This window comes from Nicrophorus vespilloides, unplaced genomic scaffold (assembly GCF_001412225.1).
Source record: "Nicrophorus vespilloides isolate i.1.1-1 unplaced genomic scaffold, Nicve_v1.0, whole genome shotgun sequence".
NCBI classification, from domain to species: Eukaryota; Metazoa; Arthropoda; class Insecta; order Coleoptera; family Silphidae; genus Nicrophorus; species Nicrophorus vespilloides.
Genome location: NW_017098881.1, coordinates 259158 through 285415, shown reverse-complemented (window position 1 = coordinate 285415; position 26258 = coordinate 259158). Strand labels below are relative to the sequence as shown.

The 26258-nt window shown below is 28.8% G+C and overlaps 1 protein-coding gene and 1 long non-coding RNA gene across 2 annotated transcripts in view; both read right to left on the bottom strand.

Annotated features, from left to right (window-relative positions):
* Positions 1-1144: 1144 nt before the first annotated feature.
* On the bottom strand, positions 1145-13135 carry LOC108563407 (protein cueball). Its single transcript, XM_017922072.1, has 5 exons — positions 12917-13135; positions 3139-3374; positions 2920-3077; positions 1778-2858; positions 1145-1710 (listed from the first exon to the last, which is right to left on the bottom strand). Exons 1-5 carry the CDS (start codon positions 12990-12992, stop codon positions 1612-1614), a joined length of 1650 nt encoding a protein of 549 aa, XP_017777561.1. The 5' UTR covers positions 12993-13135; the 3' UTR covers positions 1145-1611.
* A 530-nt stretch (positions 13136-13665) lies between these two features.
* Positions 13666-26258, bottom strand: part of LOC108563408 — a 48236-nt gene continuing 35643 nt past the window's right edge. Inside the window, exons 2-5 of the long non-coding RNA XR_001891091.1 lie at positions 15051-15111; positions 14183-14257; positions 13933-14054; positions 13666-13801 (exon numbers count right to left, since the gene is read on the bottom strand). This is a non-coding gene — a long non-coding RNA (uncharacterized LOC108563408). The remainder of the gene's footprint in view (positions 13802-13932; positions 14055-14182; positions 14258-15050; positions 15112-26258) is intronic.

Sequence of the window (26258 nt, the reverse complement as noted above, 5' to 3'; positions counted from 1 at the left end):
AAGAAGGTCCAAAATTTTGATCTATCATGTACTCTGTATATTTGGTTGCAAGACTTCTCTCCTACGCTGTCTGTCTGGTTGTGGTTCTATCATTTCCAAGACTCAACTTAGTCCAAGTGTACAGAACCGCAGAGTCCCAGTTTGGAAATTGTTTATATTACTACCCTATGTTATATGTTACATTTCGTCCCTACTGAGAAATTGTGCGCAGCACAAGCTAAATAAAAAGGATGATGGAAGGAAGAAGAAGAAGATGGAAATGTGTAGGACAATTTTTCTATTTTTTTTCTATTTTTATTAAATAATCAATAATGAAGTATTTTGATGTTTAATTCATGTAATGTAAATAAATAAAGTTCTTACCTATATAATTAATTGGAATTGCTAAATGTTATAATATTTCAATTTTTTATTATTATGGTTTAAATATGTTTTGATTTTATAATCTGTGACTTAATAAATTCACAATCAAAATTTTACTTTAAAACAAAACAAAAAACTAGTTTAGAACATATTTTATCAAAGTTCTAGTCTTGCACACAAAAATTGCTTGATGTAGATTGTGTGGAACCTCACATAACGAGCATTTCGCTTAACGATCAAAATGAAATGTAAGAAAAATGACTCCAAAATGGAACGCATTTGCGTATATTACATTAGTTTATATGGGAAAAATTGTTTCACTTTACGAGTAAAAAATTTGGAAAATTTGAAACGGATTATGCTCGTTGTTAAAGTAGTCAAAAATGTAAAAGTAAATTATATTTTGATTTTGCTTAGCATACTTTTATTTATTCAAAGTTAAGTTTAACGAAATTAGGAAGAAAACTGTTGAGGAAAAAGGTTATATAAGAAGAAATATACATATTTTTAAATTCTAAATATATATTTTATCCCTAAACATTTGTTCATTAAAATTACATATTGTATAAAATTTATTTAGTTATTTTGTATGACTATAATATCACATTTCTGATGTGGATATTACAATCCACACAAGTTTATTAGTTAGCGCAAAATATATTTATAACTATCTGTACAATTGCTACTATACTAATAAAAAATGAAATAAAAGGATGAAACAAATTAAATAAAAGGAAAACAATTAAGAAAGAAAAAAGGAAACTTAAAAACCGACTTAAAAACGAAAGTATTTCAACAAATTCGAATGCAACATGATTCAAAACAATTAATATACAATTCTTTACTCGAAAAGAAATAAAGTGCTGTCTTTTTCTTGCCTTTAATATATAAATTAAGTACTGACTTGAGCAAATTCAACTAAACAGAAAAAAATAAAGAAAGAAGTGTCATGGATTTTTAATAATAAGTTAAGTTTATGCTACGAGATTCTCTGTCTTCTTTTCCGGGGATTTATTTGGTTATTGCTGTCCCCGGAATGCATTTAGCTGCGCAATTAGCTTGAACACATCTGATTTGTTGTTTTATATATTTTGTTAAGTTTCTTTTTCTTTGTAAAGGTACTAAAGTCGTTTATACAGTGTTTTTTCGCGTATATAAATATAAATATTAAAACTTAACAACGGTAATACTCTTAATTTTTTTTGGAAGTCACAGCCTACCCATAAAGTTTAAAATTCTTCGAACTTGTCAATATGCATCATCCGGGTTCTCCATGTTGGCCAGCAGATTTTTCTTCTCATCTTTCTTGGAGGATAAACCTCTGAATTGCGGAGGCTCAAAGCATGGCTACAAAAGAAATTAAGAACGTTAAGTTGAAGTTTTTTTTTCTCGTGGTTTGTTATGTAATAATTACCGTTTCGCAGACGTTCATATTGCAACAATTCTCGATGGTGATTTCGCATTGTTCCGTGGGTGGCTGTGGCCTGTACGTAAGCGGAGTAACGTTCTTGTTGACGACAATTGTTTTCTTGATCCTTGGTCGAGTCTTTTTCAAATTGTAAGCGTACCTCGCCAGCGTTAATATAATTACTATAAAGACACTTGAGATGATTGATACTATCATGATCATTTGAGTAAAATCGAACATTCCGGTTTCCTGTTGAAGCAACGTTTCCACCGTTGTTACATTACTGATGATGAACTCGCATCGATACCCTTGGTGATCTGGAGGACATTCGCAAACGGGTTTAGAAGAAAACGCGTTGCACAGGCCACCATTCAAACAGTATTGGTCGCAAACGTTGCTTTCGCATCTAACTCCTGAATGACCAGAAGGGCAGTGGCATTTCGGGTTTCCCATTGAGTTTAGCCTGCAGTTTCCGTTGACACAGTAATTGTGACAAACGTAATTTTCACATCTATTACCGGTGAAACCGCGTTTGCAGCTGCATGTGCAGTCTTCAGACATTTGTCCACCGTTAAGACAATCCTTACAAACTGGCTTTTCCTCGTCCTTCGGCACTTCATAGAAGACCGAGCTCTTATTACTATTCTCCATAATAGCTATATCTAATTCCTTGCAATTGTTCCCATAATATACTAAGTTATTAGTTAATAAACCCATTGGTTTCTCCTCGAACACGGATATCTTCTCGGGCTCGAAACCATCACCTGACTTGCTCATTCTCCAAATCGCGTTCCCAACAACATCCGTCCAATACACGTATTTATCAGCCACTGCTATCCTGTATGGATCTTGGTGTGTACCTTTGTACAAGACTTTCCTATCTTTGCCTTCCAGATTCGAACTCTCGATCCTAAAGTATATTCCCTTTCCGATGTCGGCCCAGTACAACCTCTCCGCGACTTGATCGACGGCGATTCCTGTTGGCCTGAAGAGATCATCGCTTATCAAAATCTTCCTCTCTGTTCCATCCAACGAAACTTTCTCTATCGTTGGCTTCGCGTCGTTCGCGTTGGTCCAATACAAAAATCTGTAATAAGATAATCAAAATAAATATCCTTCATTCATCATCAAATCAAACTACAACATACTTCTTGCAACTATCGATGGTGATGTCCTGTGGAACTTCTTTAGCGAAATGTAGTAGCGTCGACGATTCTCCCTTCTTATTCAAAGAAATTCCATTGATGGTTTTGTGGATGGCATCGGTCCAATACAGCACGTCTTCAACGGGATCGATCGCTAAGCCCTGAAGAATATAGACATAATGAAGATGTGCTTATTGACTTTTGCAAAGAAAGATCACAAACCTGAACGTCGTCTGGAAGTTGGTTTATTATAGGAAAAATATCAGTCTCTTGTGTAAGATGGAAGGAATAGATTGTATCATTCTTTTTGTCAATGTCTTCGTCACTGACAACGAACTGGTTTCTGGCTAGATCATAGGTCAGTGCTTTCAATTGAATGAATCTAGGGAGGGCAGTTCCCATTAACGTTCCATTGGCACTTAACAATTCCACTCGATCTTCAATTGCTATAGCCAACTCTGGAATAAAAATTGAAATATTAATAACGTATACTTAAATACCACAATTATTACTAAATATGTCTCTCTTCACAATTTGTCTATTGCATTCCACAACTTGTCTGACTTGATCAGTATCCATAGATCACGTTACATCAACCAAAAATACTTAATTTTCTTATAATTTACTATATTCAACATTTTGAATCTATGAAGTTATTATAACTGACCTAAATGTAGTACTAATATTAATAATACCTGTACAAAATAAATATTCGAGTAGTTATAGTAAGTGTTAGTAGTAGACCTAGTGTAAAAATAGATAATGTTACGTCTAAGCTGTGGCCACGTCACAATTCCTAAATAGAAAAGCCAGTCTGTGAACTTGAAAACCGTATATTTTAAAGTTCTATACGAATAAAATATGTTTAGAATTTTTAGAATCTTAAACAAGGCCGACAGTTCAGATTTTTTTTTACATATCTGAAAAACTTATATTTTTTACCCCTTAATTATAATTACCAATAAAACCAAGACAAATTATGAATATTGTACCGGATTATGCAATTCGTGCTCATGAACAATAGATTGATTCGCTAGAATTACCATGCATTCATCCGTGTATTCGACACTGGATTACATAACTCTATTTCTTTTAACATTACACATTATTGTATTGCTAAATTTTATCTGAAGATGATGAAAATACGGTATAATTTAGTTAAATTTGATGTCGTAAAAGCATGCATCATACGTGTGCACAATGATTATACTTGCATTTTTTCAGTGCAATGTTAAAGTTATTTGTTTAAATAATTGAAAGTCATAATTTGTTTCAACAATCAGTAGCCTAGTTCTTGCTTTATGTATAGATTTCGTACAACTCATCTTCGTGTGTTCAAAGCATGAAATGAACACGCGTTTACGCAATAATAGTAATGGTTATCTATTGATTAAACATTAATTATATAATACACGCTTGGGGAGACAGACTTTGTTTTTTTATAGAACTTAATTGAGTGCATCAAAGGTCGTCAGTCTACGCTCGATACCAATTGTATCTTGGCCAGATTTCGTAGAGTTATTATTGATCATCGTTAATCGTTAGTTCAATCTGCTATAAATACAATAAGTAAAATTATATACAAAAATAATACATGTCGTAAGAAATTGCAATCGTTATTATCTCAATATCTATGAAAATATGAAAATTATCTTTTTAATACATCAAACAATCTTACTCATCGGATATGAAAAATATTATTTAACTTCCATTATAAAACTAAAGTGAATTGTTGGAAGCATTAATAAATTAAATGTAAATGTTTCATTGGTTCAATGTACTCATTCATTCCCATTGTACTTGTTAAGTACAAAGCATATACTATTTAATTGAAATGGTATTCAATCAAAAAAAGTAGAAAAGAATAACTATTTATAATGAACATATTTACGTAACGAAATGGGTAATTTTTTTTAATAAAATGTAGTATGAATATAAGAACAATGGAGATTGTTTAATAAATGTAAAACAAATTATTTGTACATTATTTAACTACTTATTATTTTGCTTAAAAATATGATTGTTTTCAATTTGATCATTAAGAAAAGTAGGATTACATCATTTTCTTGCAATTGCATTACATTCTCGTTTGTCACTAGTAAATAGTAATACTAGATGCTAATAACAATAATAGATAAACCCAACAACGCATACAATAATGCGTTGTTTATCTCCATATATAACATTTGATAAAATGAGAGAAGATACATTTATTTGAATTGTATTTGTATGTGATATGATTAAAAATGATTGGTTTCCATGTATATAAAAATGTAAATTGCTACAATTATATCCAAGTATTAACGAGGTTTTTCACCTAAATCTTATACAACATATGGAATATGCAGGATCGCATTAAGATTGTCGATTGTCCTAAATTTCTAAACCCAACAAATTTCTATACAAATGAATAACAACTTCGTCAACTGAATCAACATCGGATAGTATGGACTATCAAAATTCGAATTAAATTAAAGGGTAATTTCTCTTTCCTCGACATTTTCTAGAAAACAACAAAATATATAAAAATATTATATATATAAGAAATTATAAATATAACATGAGAAAATATATTTCAGACAAAATAACTACTATTGATTATAAAGAAGACTAATGAAAATCAACTGACAGCTGTCAATAATCTTATTAAACATATTGTAGTTGGTACACCTGACATTTATGTTTGATGAAATCAACGTCTGGATGCAGAATTGTTAATCTACTATAGACGGCTTAAAGTCCTTTTTTGTCTATTGCTATGGGAATGCCTAACAAAAACATAATTTGATTGCTTGATTAACATCATTGACAACCTTAATATTACCTAGACGTGTGTATGAAACTAGTGAACTTTGTTACAGCAGTAAAGTATAATGATAGTATTTTTTTTTAAATATAATTAGACCAATAAACTAAGTATTAATTATATTAATTAACATAAACGATATCTACAAAACAGTGAATATAAACTAAATATAAAAGTAATATTTATACTAAGTTTAATTACGATATCACAAATTAAAGTATTAAGAAATTTGAATTTAATTAAAATTTATATTATTTTGGGAATGCCACCTGTTGGCAGAATTTGGAACTTAAAAAACGATTATATTTCCCATTAAATTCAATAGGTATTGTTTTCTCATTAAACACGAATAAGTACTTTTATAACGCATTCGTTACGTTTACGCTTGCATTAATCGTCTATTGTGCAGTTTCATTTATAATTGCAAAAAATAAATATGATGATAATGACGATTGTTTGCAACGCAATGCAAACGTTTAGAGTTACGCCTGACGAATGTTTTCGACTGTTATATAATTCGCTGAGCGGCGCCGTCTCGCAAAATTTGCAATTGGCTCTCTACACACAATCGATAGCACGTGGCCAAAAGGCGTCCGTGGTGCTACGTGCATTCCGTCACGTAGACAGAAAGGATATCCGAGTCCTGAGAGGCTAAAAAGCGCCTGGATCAGCCGATATCACCGCACTTTGCACACTCCTCCTTTTTCCTCCTACACTCTTCAGTACAAGTTTTTCCTTCCTCATTTCATTCACTGTTGATTAAGATTGCGTAATTATATATCGTCGTATAGCCAACTCGACACCTAAACATAGATAAAAGGTTAAGGAAGGACAAGATTCAGGTTCCCAAATGGAAATTTTACTATTGCTTCCATAATGAATATATTTATTTAACGAATTGACACCGAAATTTGCTTCAATTTTATGTACATACAAATATTAGTAATATATCAATAATAAAATTATGTACATTAATAATTATATATGTATTTTTTGGGTAAAATCAAAATAAATTTAGTAATTTTAGTGTTTTAAAAAATTATATTTTTTAGCGCGAAAAACCCTATAGTCAATAGCCCTTTAAAAAGTGGTTATCCTTATGTTTTTATTTGATTTACTTTCTGTATTTTTGCGATCGAAGTATTAAGAATGTCAATATGCTTTATATAACAAATAAAATTAATCTGAATATAAACATTTTTCACTTATTGCGATTCATTTGCATTTGAAGTCATTTGAAATATGTATTTCATCCAATCTATACAAACATGTTTATAACATATTCGACCTATAACATCGAATATCATTGAAACATAACAAACAGATAAGTGATTTTCTATAAAATGTGTATACTTTTTCCTAATGCCAAACGCATTTCAGTAAATAAATGCAATAAATATTACTCTGTAAACTTCATCGTAATCAAATTTATCTGCCGGCAAATTTGTCTACCATCCTTTAGTATCTTTCGTTGGTCCATTCGTCCAGTTTTGGCGAGTTGGGCGGAGTTTAATCCAGCTAATGAAAATAGACAACGTGGCTTCAATAATGAATGCATAATTTCGATATATTTCCAATATTATTTTTGATTAACTATTCATAACCAATCATTTTCAATATTAACAAATAATTGTACGTGCTCAAAATTGACTTTTGATTCCAAAAACACTTCTTTTCTTTCAATTTATAGAAATTATTAAATGCAAAATTAGACTTTTTACATAACCATCAGTTTAAACCTTATCACAATTTCTATAAATTACGTTTCTGCAAATAAAAACCAGAGTTAAATTAAATTGTTAGCCATTTATATGATTAAAAGATGATTAAATTAAAAAATGTTATCACTACCTCAATGTTTCACTCAAAGTCAGACACGTATTGCTGTTTAAACAAAAAACGGAGACAGATAAGATTTGACCCTTGCATTGTTAAAATTCCGAAAGGTGTCAATTTCAGTAATCCATTCAACCGTCAGCAACGTTCAAGTCCTAGACTTTCAAAATGTACATGTGCAAACGCACATTTTATAAATAAAATTTAAAAACCTTTGTCTACCATCATAAGATCAAATGAAATGCGTGATATCGAGTCACAAATGACCATGAATTTAGATAGAGTCGTTATATCAAGTATTTTTTTGTGCACACAGCATTGAATGAAACGCTGGAAGTCAGTTATAATATTATTGGTACAATCAAATAGAAGATTTATAGAATTAGGCGAATCTAAATATGCAAAATAAACGATTTTACGTTTGTAGTTTTCGCATTTACAAATATTATTTTAACCTTGCCGCAAGAACGTAATAAACATACGACGTTATTATTATGCATTTTCAAGTGTCAGCAAATTAATTAAAGCTCATTAAGATGATTATAAATAGATTTTGCAGGATATTACTTTGTAACAGTTAATTATTTTAATTAAATTTATTACAATAAATATATTTTTTAATATATATTAATATTTTTAATGTTTTAAAAGTAAACATACTTAAGAATAATGTCAATGAATTTTGATTGGCCAAATGTCCATTTTGTATTCACTTAAATCGTGTCTCAACCGAAGATATCCGAAGACATGGTCATGCATGAATGCTTTACATGGTAGAAACCTGTAAGATGCATCTGCAGATCATATTCATAGATGGTAGCACCTCCACTTAAGATATAAAAGCAAGAGTGACGTTTTGTCTGCAAGTGTTACTTAGTATTCTTAACTCAACGTTTTTTCTGTACATGTGATTAGAATTTTGATTACTTCTAAGTCGCATCGTTTTATTTATGTAAGATATCATTAATTATAAGTGTTAAGTATAAATGCAGTTATCTATAAACTTTTAAATTTTGAATTTTATTATTTGTTAGTTTCTTTAGGTTAAAATCAGGCATTACATAAACATGGCCGGCGGGCGACCCACTGTTATTACAAATTACTTAAATATGTTACGTTTTGCTCATAAATTATTGTTATCTTTATTGTATTTTATTGGTTGAACACCCCTGGTTTGTATAAGTAACAACAAATTTGTATTTTGGTTAAAGTATATATTTATTATCGATATTCTATACATATTTAAATAGTACAAATCAATAATTAAATTAAGATACTTAAACATACTAGATATAGTTACGTATTTTTAAATAAGCAAAGATCTTAGTCAATGAAATTAATATTTCTATAATATTTTAATAATATTAATTTTTTTATTGAAGTTTTAATAATTTAGTTATGTTATTCAATATTTGCTAAACAATTAATGGATTGAAAAAATACATGATTTAGATACATTTATAAAGTAATAATAACATGGTTTTATTCTAATTAGTAACGGTTCGAGTTAGTTAGCAACTTTCATATTTTAAAATACGCAAAATCTGCGAGAGGAATTTGCAAGAAGTCAGGCCAACTTTCTTCTTTTACGTATCACTTTTACAAAAAGAAACAAGGATTACGTGTATCTCATTTGATCCATATATAAAAAAATATCTTTCAAAATTATTATCCAACAAAATGCAATGTATTTTCTCTTAAATTAATGATTCAAAATATTTGATTGACATGAATATTACAAAATTAATTAATTGCTATATAATAATTTAGTATCTTCATTGACCTTTCTTCTTGCAATATCAGAACAAACAAAGTATTAATAAATAACATTTTGAAATAAAAATATTAATTTTATAGTTGTTTTTAAGACACTCTCTGCAACGTTTTCCTCAGAAATGTTAAATCGGTTAGGTATTTCAAGAAAAAACAACATTATTACTAGAAATATTTTGAATTCTCCGTATTTTTAACCAACAATTGAATACTTAAAAGTATTTTTAACATTATATAAGAGTGAAATATCTTAAAAATGACATGAGATTAATTTAAAAACATCAGTCAAAGCAAAATTTTTGTTCCAAAGTGAAATGATTAGAGAATTTGTGATAGGATGTACACTAGACCGGAAATATGTGATTGAGATTATTTAAACAATATTTACAGGAAGCGGTGCATTCTAAACCGCTGAATATGCAATTTTTAAGAATTTTATTATTATTTATTGTAAAGGTGTTTTTTCTACATCTTTGACCACAAGCGTTGAATATTTTCTACTACATTATAGTAACGTGCCATTCATAAAAGATGTAGCTACAGGTAAAATCTAATTTAAAATTTACGTTTATTGTTAAATAAATATTTATAAAACTGCAATGATTTCATTAATTTCGAAACACTCGTTGCATACTGTTTGTATACTGAGAAAATCTCTGTCTATATACAATGACGAATTGTTTAGTGCAAAGAAAAACTATTTTAACTAAATAATTATCTTATACAGTGGAACCTCGCATAACAAGCATTTCGCTTAACGAGCAAAATGAATTGTAAGAAAAAATGACTCGCTTAACGAAGTCCCGGATTGCGCGCCTTCTACATCATTTTTAAAACTTGTGTACACATATTACGTGTATTTTTGAATATGTTTCATTATACGAGTAAAAATCCGGAAATTTTGGAACGGATTAAACTCGTTTAGCGAGGTTCTACTGTATTTGCAAAACTTTTAACTGAGAGAATAATGAGAATGTAATAATGAAAAATACATTTGCATCGATTAGAATGTGAAAGAAAAATTGCGCATTTCGGAAAATTTATGCAATTCAATACAAATGCAGTCGCTATTAATTTGCGCACTTATTTCAAATAACAAAAAATAACTACGTAAGTAAACTCGGAACAACAAACAAGTCGACATTGGAAATCGCGTATGTAAGCATTTGGGGGGTTTTACGAAACGCTGATAATTCTTCAAAAAATCGAACAGGATTCGAATAATAAAAAAAAAGAAGCAACATTAAATAACGAATATACGTTACATGTTGTAAATATGATAGCGTTTCTGTAAACAGTAAATAAATGATGAAACTTCAAGAGCGTATCGACTCCAATCAGTTTAATTATAGCTAATAATTACAAAGAAAAAAAATAGTATTAATTAAAAATAATATATTAAAAATATCTTGTTAATTAAGGCTCATTGTTTTCGTTGCATCAGAAGTGTTAATTGTTGAAGAAAAAGTAAACATCGGTGACATTGGTTTAACCTCGTTCTTGCTCCAAATAGTATCGAAAGCTTATCAAGACATAACGTAAAAATTAGTTTCACACTTTTTTTTCACTTTGGAAAGGAGAGTTCATGGCAGTCAAAGCTCTTGACCAAATAAAATCCGAGCTCTCTTTTGTCGACCTCTTACGATACCGTTTTTTTTTCAATGCCACCAAGGATGAAGACTTTATTCATAGTTAAATCCACTTCCGATTTCCTCTTACCAATGTGGCATTGAATGGAAAAGTGAAGTCTTCCGAAACCTTCGAAATGCTAGAACTAATTAAGACGTATTCGTTTACGTGTTTACTATATTATCAGTCTCAATTATGCGTACATACAATGAGCAGTCTTGTCCTACTAAGCACCAGAACTGGAGCAAAACGCAGCAATAATCCTTGCTGATAATGCAAATAAGATACTCTTATTGCATACAATAAATCTCAGTTTCCAGGCGATATTCAATGGTTTCTTTATCTTCTGATACATATTTTGTTTACAACAAGATTCAACAATAATATAATGACAATTATTTCAGATAATTAATTTCAGTTTTCAAGCAATTATCTTTGATTTATTTCTGCTAATATATTACAATAATCCTTATTGATAATAGAAATGAGACACTTTTATTTGTTTAATCTCACTTTTGAAGCATTTAAAAACAATAATTGGCAAATCCAAAATTGATAATAGATAAATAAAACACTTTAATTACACTTGATTTATCTCAGTTTTTAAGCTCTGATTTATTTCAGTTCAGGTATTTTTTTTACTACAGGATTTAAATATATTAACTGGTAAATCCAATATTATTTTTGTTCCGGTTTAAAGGTTTTTCCATATTAATACTATTTATAAGCATATTATTAGCATATTTAATGGAAAAAGACATTTTTCAGATATATCAATAATCTGTTATATAAATATTATATTAAATTAGTAAAACTGAATATTGTTTATGTTATTGTTTCTTAAAGACTTTTATAAAAGTATTTATTTATATAAAAAATACATTTCATAAGTCAATCTTATATAAAACTATATTCATAAGCAAGTAATAACTAAATATCTTACAAGTGTCTAATATTAAGACTTTTTACTGTAACATTTCTATTATGTTATGTCAAAAGTTATATCATCAATTAATAAAAAGTAAATTAAACCAATTACATTTTTGATTGCTTTCTAACTAGGTTTTAAAACTGGACGAAATGCATGAGCTAACTAATTGTCAGGGTGATGACAAATAGTTTATTTAATGAAACGATAAATTGTAATTGACGTTCTGTCTAAATTGAAACAGTGAAATTGTAATGACAACTCTTCCTAATAATTAATGTAATAATTAGTAATGATAATGTTAAAAACTATAAAAATATTGTGTTAATTAATTATTCTTAAGAATAAAATAATTGTTCTGATGGATTCTTGGCAAGAGCGGCAACTCCTTTAGCATTGTTAAATGTAACACAAAACTCTCGACTTTCTCTCAACTGCAATAATAAGCGAATTGCAAATCCACGCAGCGTTTCATTCTCAAATCATTAATTAAATAATATTATCGTGACTCTATCAGAAAATCCTTATCAACTTACGTAAGTACGTTTCGGTGCGCGTAAAGTAAAAAAAAAATAGAAACGATAAAAACTTATAAAAGAAAAAATAAATCGAAGATATAGAAAAATGGTGTTATTTTTTTTTTAAGAATTTACTTTATAGTTAACCTGTCTATTGCAACGCAAAATTAGTCGCATTCGCGCCAACGTGCGAAAATGTTAATTGTATGAGTTTTTATTTAAATTTTCATTGCCCAAGCACGTGTCGTATGTTGGTTATATAACCGGAACTCCCGTGACAATTATTAAAATAAAAAATTTCATTACAGAAATACCTACGGTTCTGTATACAATTTGTTTTGGTGATATGAAATTTCCGAGGGGGAAGATCGATATTTTTCCGCCCTCAGAATTTTTTTCCGGTTTCCTTCAACCCGCCGACTGCTGTCTACGTGACTCATAGAGATATGCCAATGGCAGGCGCGAAAATTTACTTTATATTTAGTTTAGCAAGATTTTTGGTCAACTTACCCCATGGATGGTCGTAGGGTTCAGATCCGGTGATGGAAACGGCGAACATTGATATCAAGGATATTGTAAAGAACATTTTAAATTTATATATGTGTGTGTGGTTTTAGTATTTGGCTAAAAATAATTTGGTTATGTTGGAAAAGAAGAGGACAGGTTCTGGTACGAGGCGCATTACATTCACGCACACTTCCACGAGCAAAATGCTGTTGATCGTTGCACGAACGTTGGCTATATGCTTGATTTAGGTTTGTCCCACTCTTCCCATGTTCGAAACCGATACCAGTGACGTAGGTGAATCTTATATAAACTAGTTTATATTACTAAATTCATTGAGAACTCTTAATTACTCTTTATTTCGCCCTAGAAAGCGAAAAAATCCGAGCACTGATGTTATTATTGATTGATGTTCTATTTCCAGATATCCTCCAAAAACGATGTTGGAATTGGAGCAACGATGGAAATTCCATCTTAATCGCGTTAATTAATTTACTGTTTACACTCGAGGATGTGTTAAAAAAGAATCTAATGATACCAAGGCAAGATTGTTGCTCATTAACTTATTACGCGTTCCTTAATTAAGTAAACAAATTGAATTAATCCATTATTTTCAATGTATGATTATAAACCATTCAATAATTGACAATAGAATGTAAGTTCAATAGTACACATCGATGAAGGTCTTCATTATCCTTTTTTAGCGTTCTAAAACATATTTTATAATAAACAACAACAAATAATTATCTACTAGACTTACATTTTTCCTTATTATACATATTTCTGTATATAGTATTAGTTTTATGTTATCTTTAGGGAAAAAGTTTGTAGGTGTTGGTACCATTGATTCCAATCGTCGACAACCATTTTGATTTTTAAGTGAGGTTAGATCTGTAAAATGGAGACAAACATCAAACTTACATACTAGTAAATACGCAATGAACGGCGCGGCGCGTTAACAAACGAATGCATATCATTAATGTTGTAGAAAGCAATAACAAATAATTATCGAACAGACTTACCTTCGCTGAACGAATTAAAAGCGGACGCTTCTAAGCGCTGGCAACCATTATGCATTTTGTAGGTGTTGGTACCATTGATTCCAATCGTCGTCAACCATTTTGATTTTTAAGTGAGGTTAGATCTGTAAAATGGAGACAAACATCAAACTCACATATTAGTAAATACGCAATGAACGGCGCGGCGCGTTAACAAACGAATGAATATCATTAATGTCGTAGAAAGCAACAACAAATAATTATTCGAACAGACCTTCGCTGAACGAACTAAGAGCGGACGTTTCTAAGCGCTGGCAACCATTATGCATTTTGAAAAGTGAGGATAGATCTGTAAAAACATGAAAATTATTGTAATTAGTAATAATATAGTAACGTTTTCTTATGATGAAATCGGGTTTGAAATTATTATATAAATCGATACTTCTTTAATATTGGTCTCTTTTATAAAATAGCAATGAATAAACGTGTAAATAAAGGATTTTATTAAATTTGATTCGGAAAATGTTAAGTAGTTAAATAAAGTCATGAAATAACTGAAGTAAATAAGATTTGAAAGAATGGGAGATTTCGATTGGTTGGTTTATTCAATATATCAATCTAATGAAAGCAAAGAAAGAGCGTTGCTCATTAACTTATTACGCGTTCCTTAATTAAGTAAACAAAATGAATTAATCCATTATTTTCAATGTATGGTTATAAACCATTCAATAATTGATAATAGAATGTAAGTTCAATAGTACACATCGATGAAGGTCTTCATGATCCTTTTTTAGCGTTCTAGACCATATTTTATAATAAACAACAAGAAATAATTATCTACTAGACTTATATTTTTCCTTATTATACATATTTCTGTATATAGTATTAGTTTTATGTTATCTTTAGGGAAAACGTTTGTAAGCGTTGGTGCCATGGATTCCAAACATCGACAACCATTTTGATTTTTCACAATTGAGGTTAGATCTTTAAAATGGAGACAAACATAAAACTTACATACTAGTAAATACGCAATGAACGGCGCGTTTGATACCTTTTTATTGTTAATATAACAAACGAATGAATATCCTCATGATCATGAATGTTGTAAAAAGCAATAACAAATAATTATCGAACAAACTTACCTTCGCTGAACGAACTTCTGGCAACTGGCAACCATTTTGCATTTTGAAAAGTGAGGTTATACTGTAAAAACATGAAAATTATTGTAATTAGTAATAATATAATAACGTTTTGTTATGATGAAATCGGGTTTGAAATCATTATATAAAACGTGTAAATAAAGACATTTATTGAATTTGATTAAGCAGTTTGATAAAGTCATGAAAGAAATGAAGTAAATGAGGTATGAAAGAATGGGAGATTTCGATTGGTTGGTTTACAATTATAACACGTGATTTCTAGCTCCGCCCAGGAGTTACTAAATTACCTATCAGTTTTGCTTTGGACCACATAGAAATTGCGAAATTACAATTGTTCTGTTTCTTCGCTGTCGATCATTTGCTTTTTACATCACAATATGACTAATACCTGGTAATAAAATATGATTCATCGCGAAACTTCTTTATTCTAATTTATGAAAATGTTTGAAATATAACAAAAAAAAAACAGAGCAGAAAGATTGAGCTTGAAATATCTGATTTTTTAAATTAATTAAATTTTGTATAATTTGAATTTCAAATCTTAGATTTATCAGAATTGGATTCTATTTAAATATATTGATTCATTATAATTATATAAATCAATTATCGTTTATTATATCAATTAGCGTTTTAATGATAATTTTAACTTTCTTTCTAGTAATCATTAAATATACCTGTACTTTCTTTTTTATTGTCCTTTTACGTTAACCAGCTATTACTGTTGATCATTTTTATTAGAATATTAATTGTTTAAAAAATGAATGTTTTTCTTGAAAACAATCATCGGGAAAAGTAAAATAAAGTAACATAATTGTAGAAATAATTGTAATTTGCTAATTTGTCGTTGCATAAATAAATGGTTGACGTATTTTAGGAGCATTGACAAAATTAATTTTAAGATGCGTAGTGAAAGGAGGTTGGGACAGTACTTCATTAAATACCTGCATTATATGGAGAGCGAGAGGACGCATGACAAGAAATGAGGCGTGTCTGCGCGAATAGTCAAAATAATTGGATTGTAACCACATATAATAGATGATCCGTATTGGTAGAGACACCGTAACATCCTTTGCTGTACATATCGAATATCCAATGTTTTAAGGCTCCTTAAGAATAAAAGCAGCGCAGAGTCGCTCTGCGCTTTTCGCCGCCCAGTACAAAAAGAAAATATATTGCGAAGGAAATTATTTTTCATGAATGTTTAGCGGTGGAAGGATGAATTCTATTTTGTGAGGCCTTTCATTAACGGGGCTCATATTTTCAGTCTTGATTTTTTACATTACAAATAGATAATAAGTTACGTTGTATTATGGATTTATTTATGATTACAAGGATTTCAGAAATGTAATTGTCAATAAATTTAAAAAAATGTTTTGTCTTACATTAGACAACGTAATAAGTATATTATCTTTATAAAATCAAACAAGAAGTTAAAAAAATGTCTGTTGTCACATCTTTTGAGGAGATGCACAGTGCACGGAGTTTACAATTGTTCTGTTTCTTCGATGATGAATACTTTCTCTTTCGATAGACGGAATTTTGGTTTTCGGGCTTGCGGAGAAGGTATAAATTATGAATTATGTTTATGAGAAATGTAATAGATTTGGAAGTGTTTTCAGGTATAATATGAAACTGCTATCAGAATATTCACTTTACTGAAATTATGTATACAGAAACTTTATTCCTTATAAACTTGAAATCTTAAGGACAAAAATTCCAAATATTGTTTTTTAATGAACAATCGATATATTATCAATAAACTAAGTTTGTTTCATTCTATAGGTCAAGCACTAACAACGTTGATAATAATTGGCGGTTAATTATTTTGGTTTTTCCATAATTAAACTGGAAAGGATATTAAACTATCAGGATATTCACCTTACTGAAATTATCTGTGTTATAATTTTTACAAGCATTAAGCATTTTAATGTGATTATTTCAAGTAAGGAATTTGATATGCATAAAGCAGATTATTAGAAAGAAAGAAAATGTTAATTCATTAATGAAACCTTCAGATCTTCAACTTTAATATAATGTTAGCTAAAAGATTTGCACAAAAAATCAATTAATATCTTCACCAGCAAAAATTCCATTCATTAATTAAATGAACGAATCACATCGATAAATTAATTTATATTAGCATATTCATTCTACATGTGTGCATATTGGAAACAATATGTTTAATTCATGTTATTTTCAAATTTTAAATAATAATTAGTATCTTAATATGTAAATAATATTTATGTATTTTCTATTCATATTTTTTAGGAGGTTTCCTTTTCAAATTGACTATCAGCATTTAGTATTCCAGTGCTTCCCAACCTTTTTTCACGTCACGGCACATGCCACGGTTGGGAAGCATTAAGAATTATCAAACATAAAATATTCTTCTTATTCCAGTTTGATTTTGCATTGCTTTTCATTGTTTAAGTTAGTTTGGTAAAATAATTAAAATTAACTATACATTACTTATTCTTCAAATTTGTTATAAATAATCTGTAACTAATTTTCACTGAAATAAAGACACACTGAATATTAATTATATTAACTTATTTTTTGTACTAAGCTCTCATCTGAAAGAGCGCAAATACTTTTAGCTGCGTCTTGTTTATATATTACAATATATATTTTTTATGACGTATAATTTGTTTCTATATATATAACAATATTTAAAAAATAAAGGTAAATAAAGTTACGTTTACATTTCTTTTGCGAAGGTAAAATGGGTTGCCTAGTATCCCTTTTTAATAAAGTATTGTTAAAGCTTTATCTCAATTTTATTTATTTATAGTTTAACCCTTTCCCGACTTTGTTTAAAGTTTTTTTTTATGTTTTCATAAGTCAAAACTATGTTTTATATTAGAAATTGGCTTTAAGGGTGTGAGGAGGGTAGTGGTATATAAAAGTACCAAATATTTGTATTGGTTCTTTTATGTACCTTCAGTCCTATACCAAATCACTTTTTCCTTGGTCCTGACATAAAACTGTGTGGTATATATATGTACCAGCAGTCTCCAAAGGATTAAAAAAAAATTGAAATAAATGTATGCAATTATCCAAGACTGTACTTTTATAACTTGATCGAAGAATATAAAAACTGACGAATTTTCAAAATCTACTTTATTATTATCTACTTTATTACTCATTAATCATAATCTACCGTTTATATTAGATTAAAACTTGCATTTAACCATTTTTTTCTCACAATTGTTTAATATGATATTAATTGATTATTTAACAATAATAAATTATAAATTAAACTATAATAAATAGATTAATTTCTGAAGATTTTCTTTCATTAAGATCACAATCTATATAATAACTACTTAACAGAAAATTGAGTGCAATTGAGATGTAACTTAAGATTGTGAATGTTTGTTTGCTGCGGAATTACCGAACTACTCTAATCACAACTAATACATCTATTTTTGTACGGTTTCGAGTGGCTCAAAATAAAAACATACTAAATCGAGCATACGATCGAAAGGTCGGCTGATAAACCAACTGATGAGTACATATGAAACACTCATAAAAAATGTAATGTTACGTTTTTCCGGCATACATAATCAAATGTAAATATTCGCAGGCATAATCTGCAAAAGTGCAGTTTTTAGCGTAAATATTTACGTTTTGATAACGGCGATTGGTAATCAATGAGAGTATCTGAGAAATCATCTACGTGACGCTTCACTGGTATAAGATTGCATTCATTCTGTCTTAGGTATGAATCAATAAAGATTGATATTATTTAGATTGATGCCAATTGAAGAATGTTTTATACAATTTGAAATGATATTTGTTGAATGAACGAATTCATCACATTTATTGTAGATGTTCTTACATTTGATTTTATAAGTTTGTTAAATGAACTGTAGTTTAAAGCTTTTTTTTTTGTATTGTTATTTTTATTGATAAATAAAATAAGTAAACTTTTAAATAAAGAAACAATTCTACTTTTATAAATATAATTTAGTATTTAAAAATAAATAAAATATTGCAACTGATAACCGTTGGTCTTTCCGATCTATTTAATTCAAACAAAAAAAACTTTATGAATTGTTAAATGACAATATTTATTGTAAAGTAAATTTAGATTATTGATGATATGCACTTAATTTAAATTAGCAACAGCCATTTGAACTTAGATATTAATTATAGAAATTGCTGATGGTTGCACATTTAGTTGAGATAGTAACAAATCACATAATGCACACGAGATAATTAAATATGGAAATCAAATAATCCTTAAATATTGTTTTGATGCGTACATTGCAATATTATATTTTGATACAGACTAATTTGCTGATGAAATATCATTTTCATATATAAATTATATTTGTTTTAATGAATTAAACACAATATTCGAATGATTTATGGAGATTGACTTCAAATATTTAGATGACAGCAGGAAGCTACATAATGTTAATTTATAACTTGTGCATAGAATCTTGTTGAAAGCTATAGTTAACATAAAATTATAATTTAGTGCGACAAGTTTTATTACTTAATCCACCTAAATACTTAAATATATATGACTTGAAACATTAGCACGGTTTATAAAAACAGGGAAAATTTCCAAGTGACGTAAATTCATTATTTTATGTTGAATGAAAGTTCTCTATATAATTTTAAATCAATTTATATTAAGTTATTCTGTTACATTTCATATTGTTTATAAAAATTTATTGTATAACATCTATTTTTTTTTAATTTAAATATAATAAATAATAGAACGAAGTGTATTTCTTGGGAGATTTTGCATTTAACTAACCATTGATAATGAGATACATCGGCACAATACACTGAATGTTTATAGTTCAACTTGTTATTTTAACAAATTATGTCCTTGTAAATATCTTTTTTAGTAGATGTAGACCACGGGTGGTCCATCTTCATCAACCTTCAGAACCTGGACATTGATAACTCTTGTCTTCTTCACGTGCTCATCACTATGTTCACTGATTTGTCAGTTTATTCTTCTCGAACCTCTTCTCTCGTCTTCCTTAATGGTGAGTACATATGAAATATATGACAAGAGTCCCCAGCCTTCAGGACATTTCAGCATTGATGACAGTCTCTGATTTCAACAATACTCCGATAACTGCTTCTACCCATTGTTTCATCTTCGACATATGTAGGATATAAATACAGTAGAACTCGCTTAACGAGTTTAATTTGTTTAAAAATTTCCGGATTTTTACTAGTATAGTGAAACATATTCAAAATACACATAATATGTGTACACAAGTCTTAAACATGATGTACCGGGCGCGCAATCCGGGATTTTTCTTCTCATGGTCACGCGTTATGCACGCTCGTTATGCGAGGTGCTCGTTCCACTGTACTTCTTGATTGTGTCTGTACTTGTCTTCTTCGCAAAGTAAGCAATTAAGTACCAATTAAGTTGCTTCTTTTTTTTAACATGTGAATTACATAATAGATACTCCCCAAGTTTTTCTAATTTCTTGTAAACTTAACTAGAAATTAAATTAATTTAGTTGATTCCATAATAATTTAAAAAAATAATATTTGAAGGTAAACAGTTCTTATTACAATAAATACAATTATTGTTATTTTCGTTTATAAGTTAATGTATCAGGTAGTAAGTATATGGAATGTATTTATTAGTTAGTTAAAGCTTTGAATGATCACAAATTACGATCTTTAACTTTTTGTAAGTTCTGAAACGTTTAGTACAGGATAGATCTATTTGTTTTCAAATATCTTCTCAATTTAAGAATGAGTTGTAATGTGTTTAATCCGTTCTAAAATTTCCGGATTTTTACTCGTATAGTGAAATACTCGCATAGTGAAACATACTCAAAAATACACATAATATGTGTACACAAGTTTTAAAAATGATGTACCGGGCGCGCAATCGGGATTTTTCTTCTCATGGTCACGTGTTATGCTAAACATCGCACGCTAAGCGAGTCATTTTTGTAACAGTCATTTTGCTCCTGCAGCTAAATACTCGTTATGCAAGGTGCTCGTTAAGCGAGGTTCTACTGCACTTTATTTTATTAATTAACTATGGTAAATTGTATTTGTTTTAAGATAGAAAATGAATCCAATGTTCGTTTGTAGTCAAGTATAAAATACATATGGTCTATCAAGTGCTAAGTGATAACAGAAAGTTAATAATTAATCATACGTCTTCTCGAAAATTATATTATTTCTGCTAAACGCTCTTTTTGTTGATTCAAATTGTTCGGATCTTACTCATAGTTACGCCACTGTTTCACAGTCATGCGTTGTGGTCTGTTTATGAACAGATCCTAGCCAACAGTGATGGCTCGTACCAATAGAGTATTTTCTACCCCTGTATTTTTTTACAACCCATTACTACCGAATCGGACAATTTCTACCAAATCCTATATGAAACCGTCGACATCCTTTTAAATGTTTGGTGTGTGCTAGTGTCCATTTGTGCGTCCTCCTCGAATCCACTAGGCAAGGTAGGACAAACCGTTTGGAAAACCAACAATAAACGAAAAAAATAAATAAAAATAAGCCCCCAAGCAACCTGTTGTCATTTTCTAGGTTATACGGCAAAGCAGGGGATGCTATTTTGTTTCTAGGCTACTGTAATTTATTGTTTCCTTAATATTTCGGTCAATGGCAATGGTTTCTTGCAATGTTTGACGGTTGACGAATTTCGCGAAGGATTCGCGCCAAGGATAATTAATAAGAAAAAAAAAGTTAAAATTAACATGAAATCATAAAAAAAATAATTTCACTTTCTAATATATTAAGTGAATTTCGTTTAACCCTCGGATCAAATTGTATAACAACACAAAAGCGTTAGGTTTTTGTTTGTTTGTTTACGTCGCAATGTTTTTGTTCTGTTTGCTGGACAGTTCTGTGGTGTTTGTGGTTTTTTTGAAGTGTATTTATTCGGTGCATCGTAGCTCGACGTTAGGTAAGTGAAATCATTTCAATTTTAATTCATAATAGACCGATATTCAATTGCAAAACTGTAATAAAATTGGTCAGCGGTATACTAGTTATGTAACACGCTTTGCAGCAGCGCTAATATGGCGACATATGTCGCGGATCGATACGTTCTTTTTCCGAATTGCTTACCGTTACGTAACGTTGAAATGATGTAATTGAAGTTGCCTATGTCGATTCAAAATATTAAATATTTTTGACGTTTACATAAGATTTGTGCAATTTAATTATCTCATTTATGGAACTTTTTTTTACTTATACAACTTCTTTATCTTTTAAGGTATTCATTCTATAGCAAATAGTAGTATTTTACTACTGTCAAATTTTTATTAGTTTGAAGAACATTTTATGGTGTAGACACGTTTTATTTTTTGATTACAAATTTAATACATGCATTTCAGTTCAGCATGTTAATACTAAATCAAGATTACTTTCAGGTATAAATAATTTGTAAAGTTAAAATTTATATAACTATAATCATAACAAGCAACACTAGAAGACGTTTCTTAAATGACATTCACTATATAACTTATAATGTACTATATAGCATGTTAACACAGCTTATTTAGTGGGTCTGTAATCCAACAACAATATGCTATGGCCCAGAGGCGCCAGCTATTTGGGCAATAATTTTGCTTCCCCTTGTGAAGAACGGCTCATTTTTCTTAGAAGCCTACGGGCGGCTTCTTCCCTCGTGTATTATCTTATGAAGAAAAGCGCATTATTCTTAGTAGCCTACGGCAGCCAAATATCTTGGGACGTAACTGTGTTTTTACAATATATAAAATGAGTATAACTTTTTAAGGTTTTCAGGAATGTTGCTGTATTTGATATATATATAAATCAGAATTTAGAACTAAGTAGAATACAAAAAATAATAATGAAAATCCAGACAGAAAGACCTTTTGGGATAGGTTTGTCAAAATTTGGAAAAAAAGTTTTACTCGGGTGCATTGTCATTTTGATACATAGATGATGTGGGGTGACTTTGAATAGTTTTTATATGTTATGAACCTATGACTCGCGTGTCGTAGGTTTGCCATCACTGACCTATGTTGATAGCTCTTTGGCCCAAATGGTGGTCAATGAATATGATAAAAAAAATATATAATTTTTACATTTACTATTATTTGGAAAACATTTAAGTTGATTAATTTGGAACAGACATCACATATGATTCATTATTTAATAGTAATTGTAGTAATTACTATTTAAGTAATTGTTCAATTATTTTAAGACGAAAATAGCGATCACGCAATTCAATTTAAAAAAAATGTTTGAAATAATTTTGTGAAAAATTATATAATTACTATGAAAATCTTTTCAGTTTCCGGATTTTTATATTATATAATAACATTTATTTAAACACACATAAATAAAAAAAATACAAATTCCTTTTTTATATTAATATTTTAACTAAAAGTTATACATTAATTATATTTTTATTGTAATACAATAAATTATAACAAAATGTATTACAAATATCGGCTTTAATAAATAAATAGTATTTTCTTGTTACATTACAATAACGTGTTCTTTGCTACTCATTGAAATACATTGACAATTGATTAGATCATTGAGACATGTAAATAAGGACTACCCTTTACTAAATAGAATGAAACCCTAAGTGATGAGAAAGATCCCTTATCCACTTGAGTTAGAGAAACACTTGACGTGTAACAAAATATTATTTGTTTTTGTGTGTGTGTCTGCAACTGGGTGTGTTGAAGAGACCATCTGTTGAAAACATTCCGTTTTTTATTCTTTGACGCAAATTACATTCATTTTATCTTTGCATATGTATCTCTAACAAGACGGAAACATTAAAATATAATAAAAACTACAGAACTTTTCTTTCCTAAATACGTCAATAAAACTGAAAATATTTTAATTTAATTAGAAGGAAAAATATATTTGATGTATAATAAATGAATAGAGTTAATTAACGTTAAGGATGAATGCGATTAAGCTGCAATTTTTCTTTCAATTGACTATGATTCATGGATGAAGTTTTGTTATAGCTGATTTTCCATTTTGTTATTAGAATATTACGAGTATTTAGCTATTTCAACTGTTTCAGAAAACAGATCAATCATTTGGAATTAACCTTAATGCACGATTGTATCCATTAAATCTTCAATTATTGTTTTTTTGTAATGTAATAAATCAAGTTCAACCAGTACATAAATTCTCATTGATGTCATTTAACAAGAAAACAAACATTATTTATAATTATCGTTAAGTATTATTTACGTTAACACACATATATTTATTTTGTTTAGTAAATTATATACATTACTGATAATTGTTGAAAATATAATATTCAAAGTTAGTAAATTTAGTAAACTGTATTTATAAATCATATTAATAATATCATAATTATTGTTACATAAATATCAGGCAAAAACTTTTTATTCGTATATATTCTTGCTATTATCGCGTTTTTTTTTCTGACACCATTTGAATATCATTTTATTTGTTATACAACACATAATTCCATCAATTTTTCAACTGATAATATTAATGTTTCAATAACTGATTAATCTCTTTACAAATCCAAATATATTACAGATATATGTTTGTTTTGTTATATAATACTAGCCGGAATTCTATTTTTTTTTTATATATACCAGGGGTGGCCAGAGCCGCTCCTTAACTTAACTTAACATAATATAAAAACATATAATATTTGTGTTTTGTTGTGGCTCAACCTTGTGGAACCTTGCATAACGAGCATTTCGCTTAACAAGCAAAATGAAAAATGACTCGCTTAACGAACGACGTTTCGCATAACGATTGACGATGAGAAGAGAAATTTCGCTTGCTACATCACTTTTGAAACTTGTGTACACATATTATGTGTATTTTTGAATATGTTTCACTATACGAGTAAAAATCCGGATTAAACTCGTCAATTGAGATTCCACTGTATAAATTACTTTTTCCGTAAATGATTTAGTCAGTATTTGGTGTCGTTTACAAATAATTAAAGAAAAAAGTCTTATTTTTTTTTTGCTTACATAACGGAATAGGAAACTCCTGAACAGCAGTAAGAGATATGCATTTACATTCTCGGTTGAAAGAAAATCGTTCAGGCATTACCGCGCGTGTTGTCCGGAGGAGGAATATCTGCTTTTTTATGATTAATGCCTTTACTAAAAATATAATACTTTCCTCTTGAAATTCATATTCGAAAATATCATTTTACATATTCACTCTAATATATTGCGTACTTATAATAAAGTTATTTATTATTTTTATAAGAGCAGACGGCCTTCTGCAAAGTTTATTTAACCCAATAAATATTTCCAACCATTCATTGTCTTTTTATCATATTTATATACGAATCATATTTGATTCAATATAGATTATGAAAAATATTATTTGAAAACAGTTTTCTTGACAAAAAAATAGTAGTAAATGATTGTGAGATTGTGAGATATAAGTAAATTATTGTAATATTGGACAAATTTATTTATTTTAATTTGATAATGTGATTACAATTATTAAAATATAAATGATTGGAAACATTTTATAATAATTAGTTATGATTATATAGATATAAAAAACTCAGCTAATTTCTAAATATTTTTTTATTCTCAATAATTATTGCAACGATTATACAAAAACACAAATAATTACATAGAAAAGCACAAAAAACGATACTACTTGAATTATTGCGAAGTGTTATGTAATTTGTTTATTATTATATAAAGATTAATCAAATAGATATAGAAAATATGGATTAAAATAAACAAAATACTTACAAAAGAACTAAATGCAACAAAATAGATATTATATTTTATTAAAGAAATTATCAATTTTAGTTTGGACAGTTAATTTTTTTATCACTATATATCTCCTTGTAACAAGTTAGAGCTTTTAGAATTTTGTTCGTAAGTCGGGGGATATTTGTATTTACATTATCAAAGTTTATACATAAGAGAAAATTTTATATAGTAATATAAAATATTACATTTCCTAAAAATATCTAGTTTTCATTCAATTTAATGAATAAACATTCAGAAATTAATTATTATGTTCAAATTACTGGTATTCATTGTATTTAAATTTGAGTTAAATAACCAGACAACTTTATTTGTTTAAAAAAAAGGTATTTTCATTTTTACTATTCGACTTTTTTCATATCGTAAACATTTTATAATAAATAACTACGTCAATAATTCATTTCATTTTTTGTATCTGTAATTATTTATATAATAATAAGTAATGTTC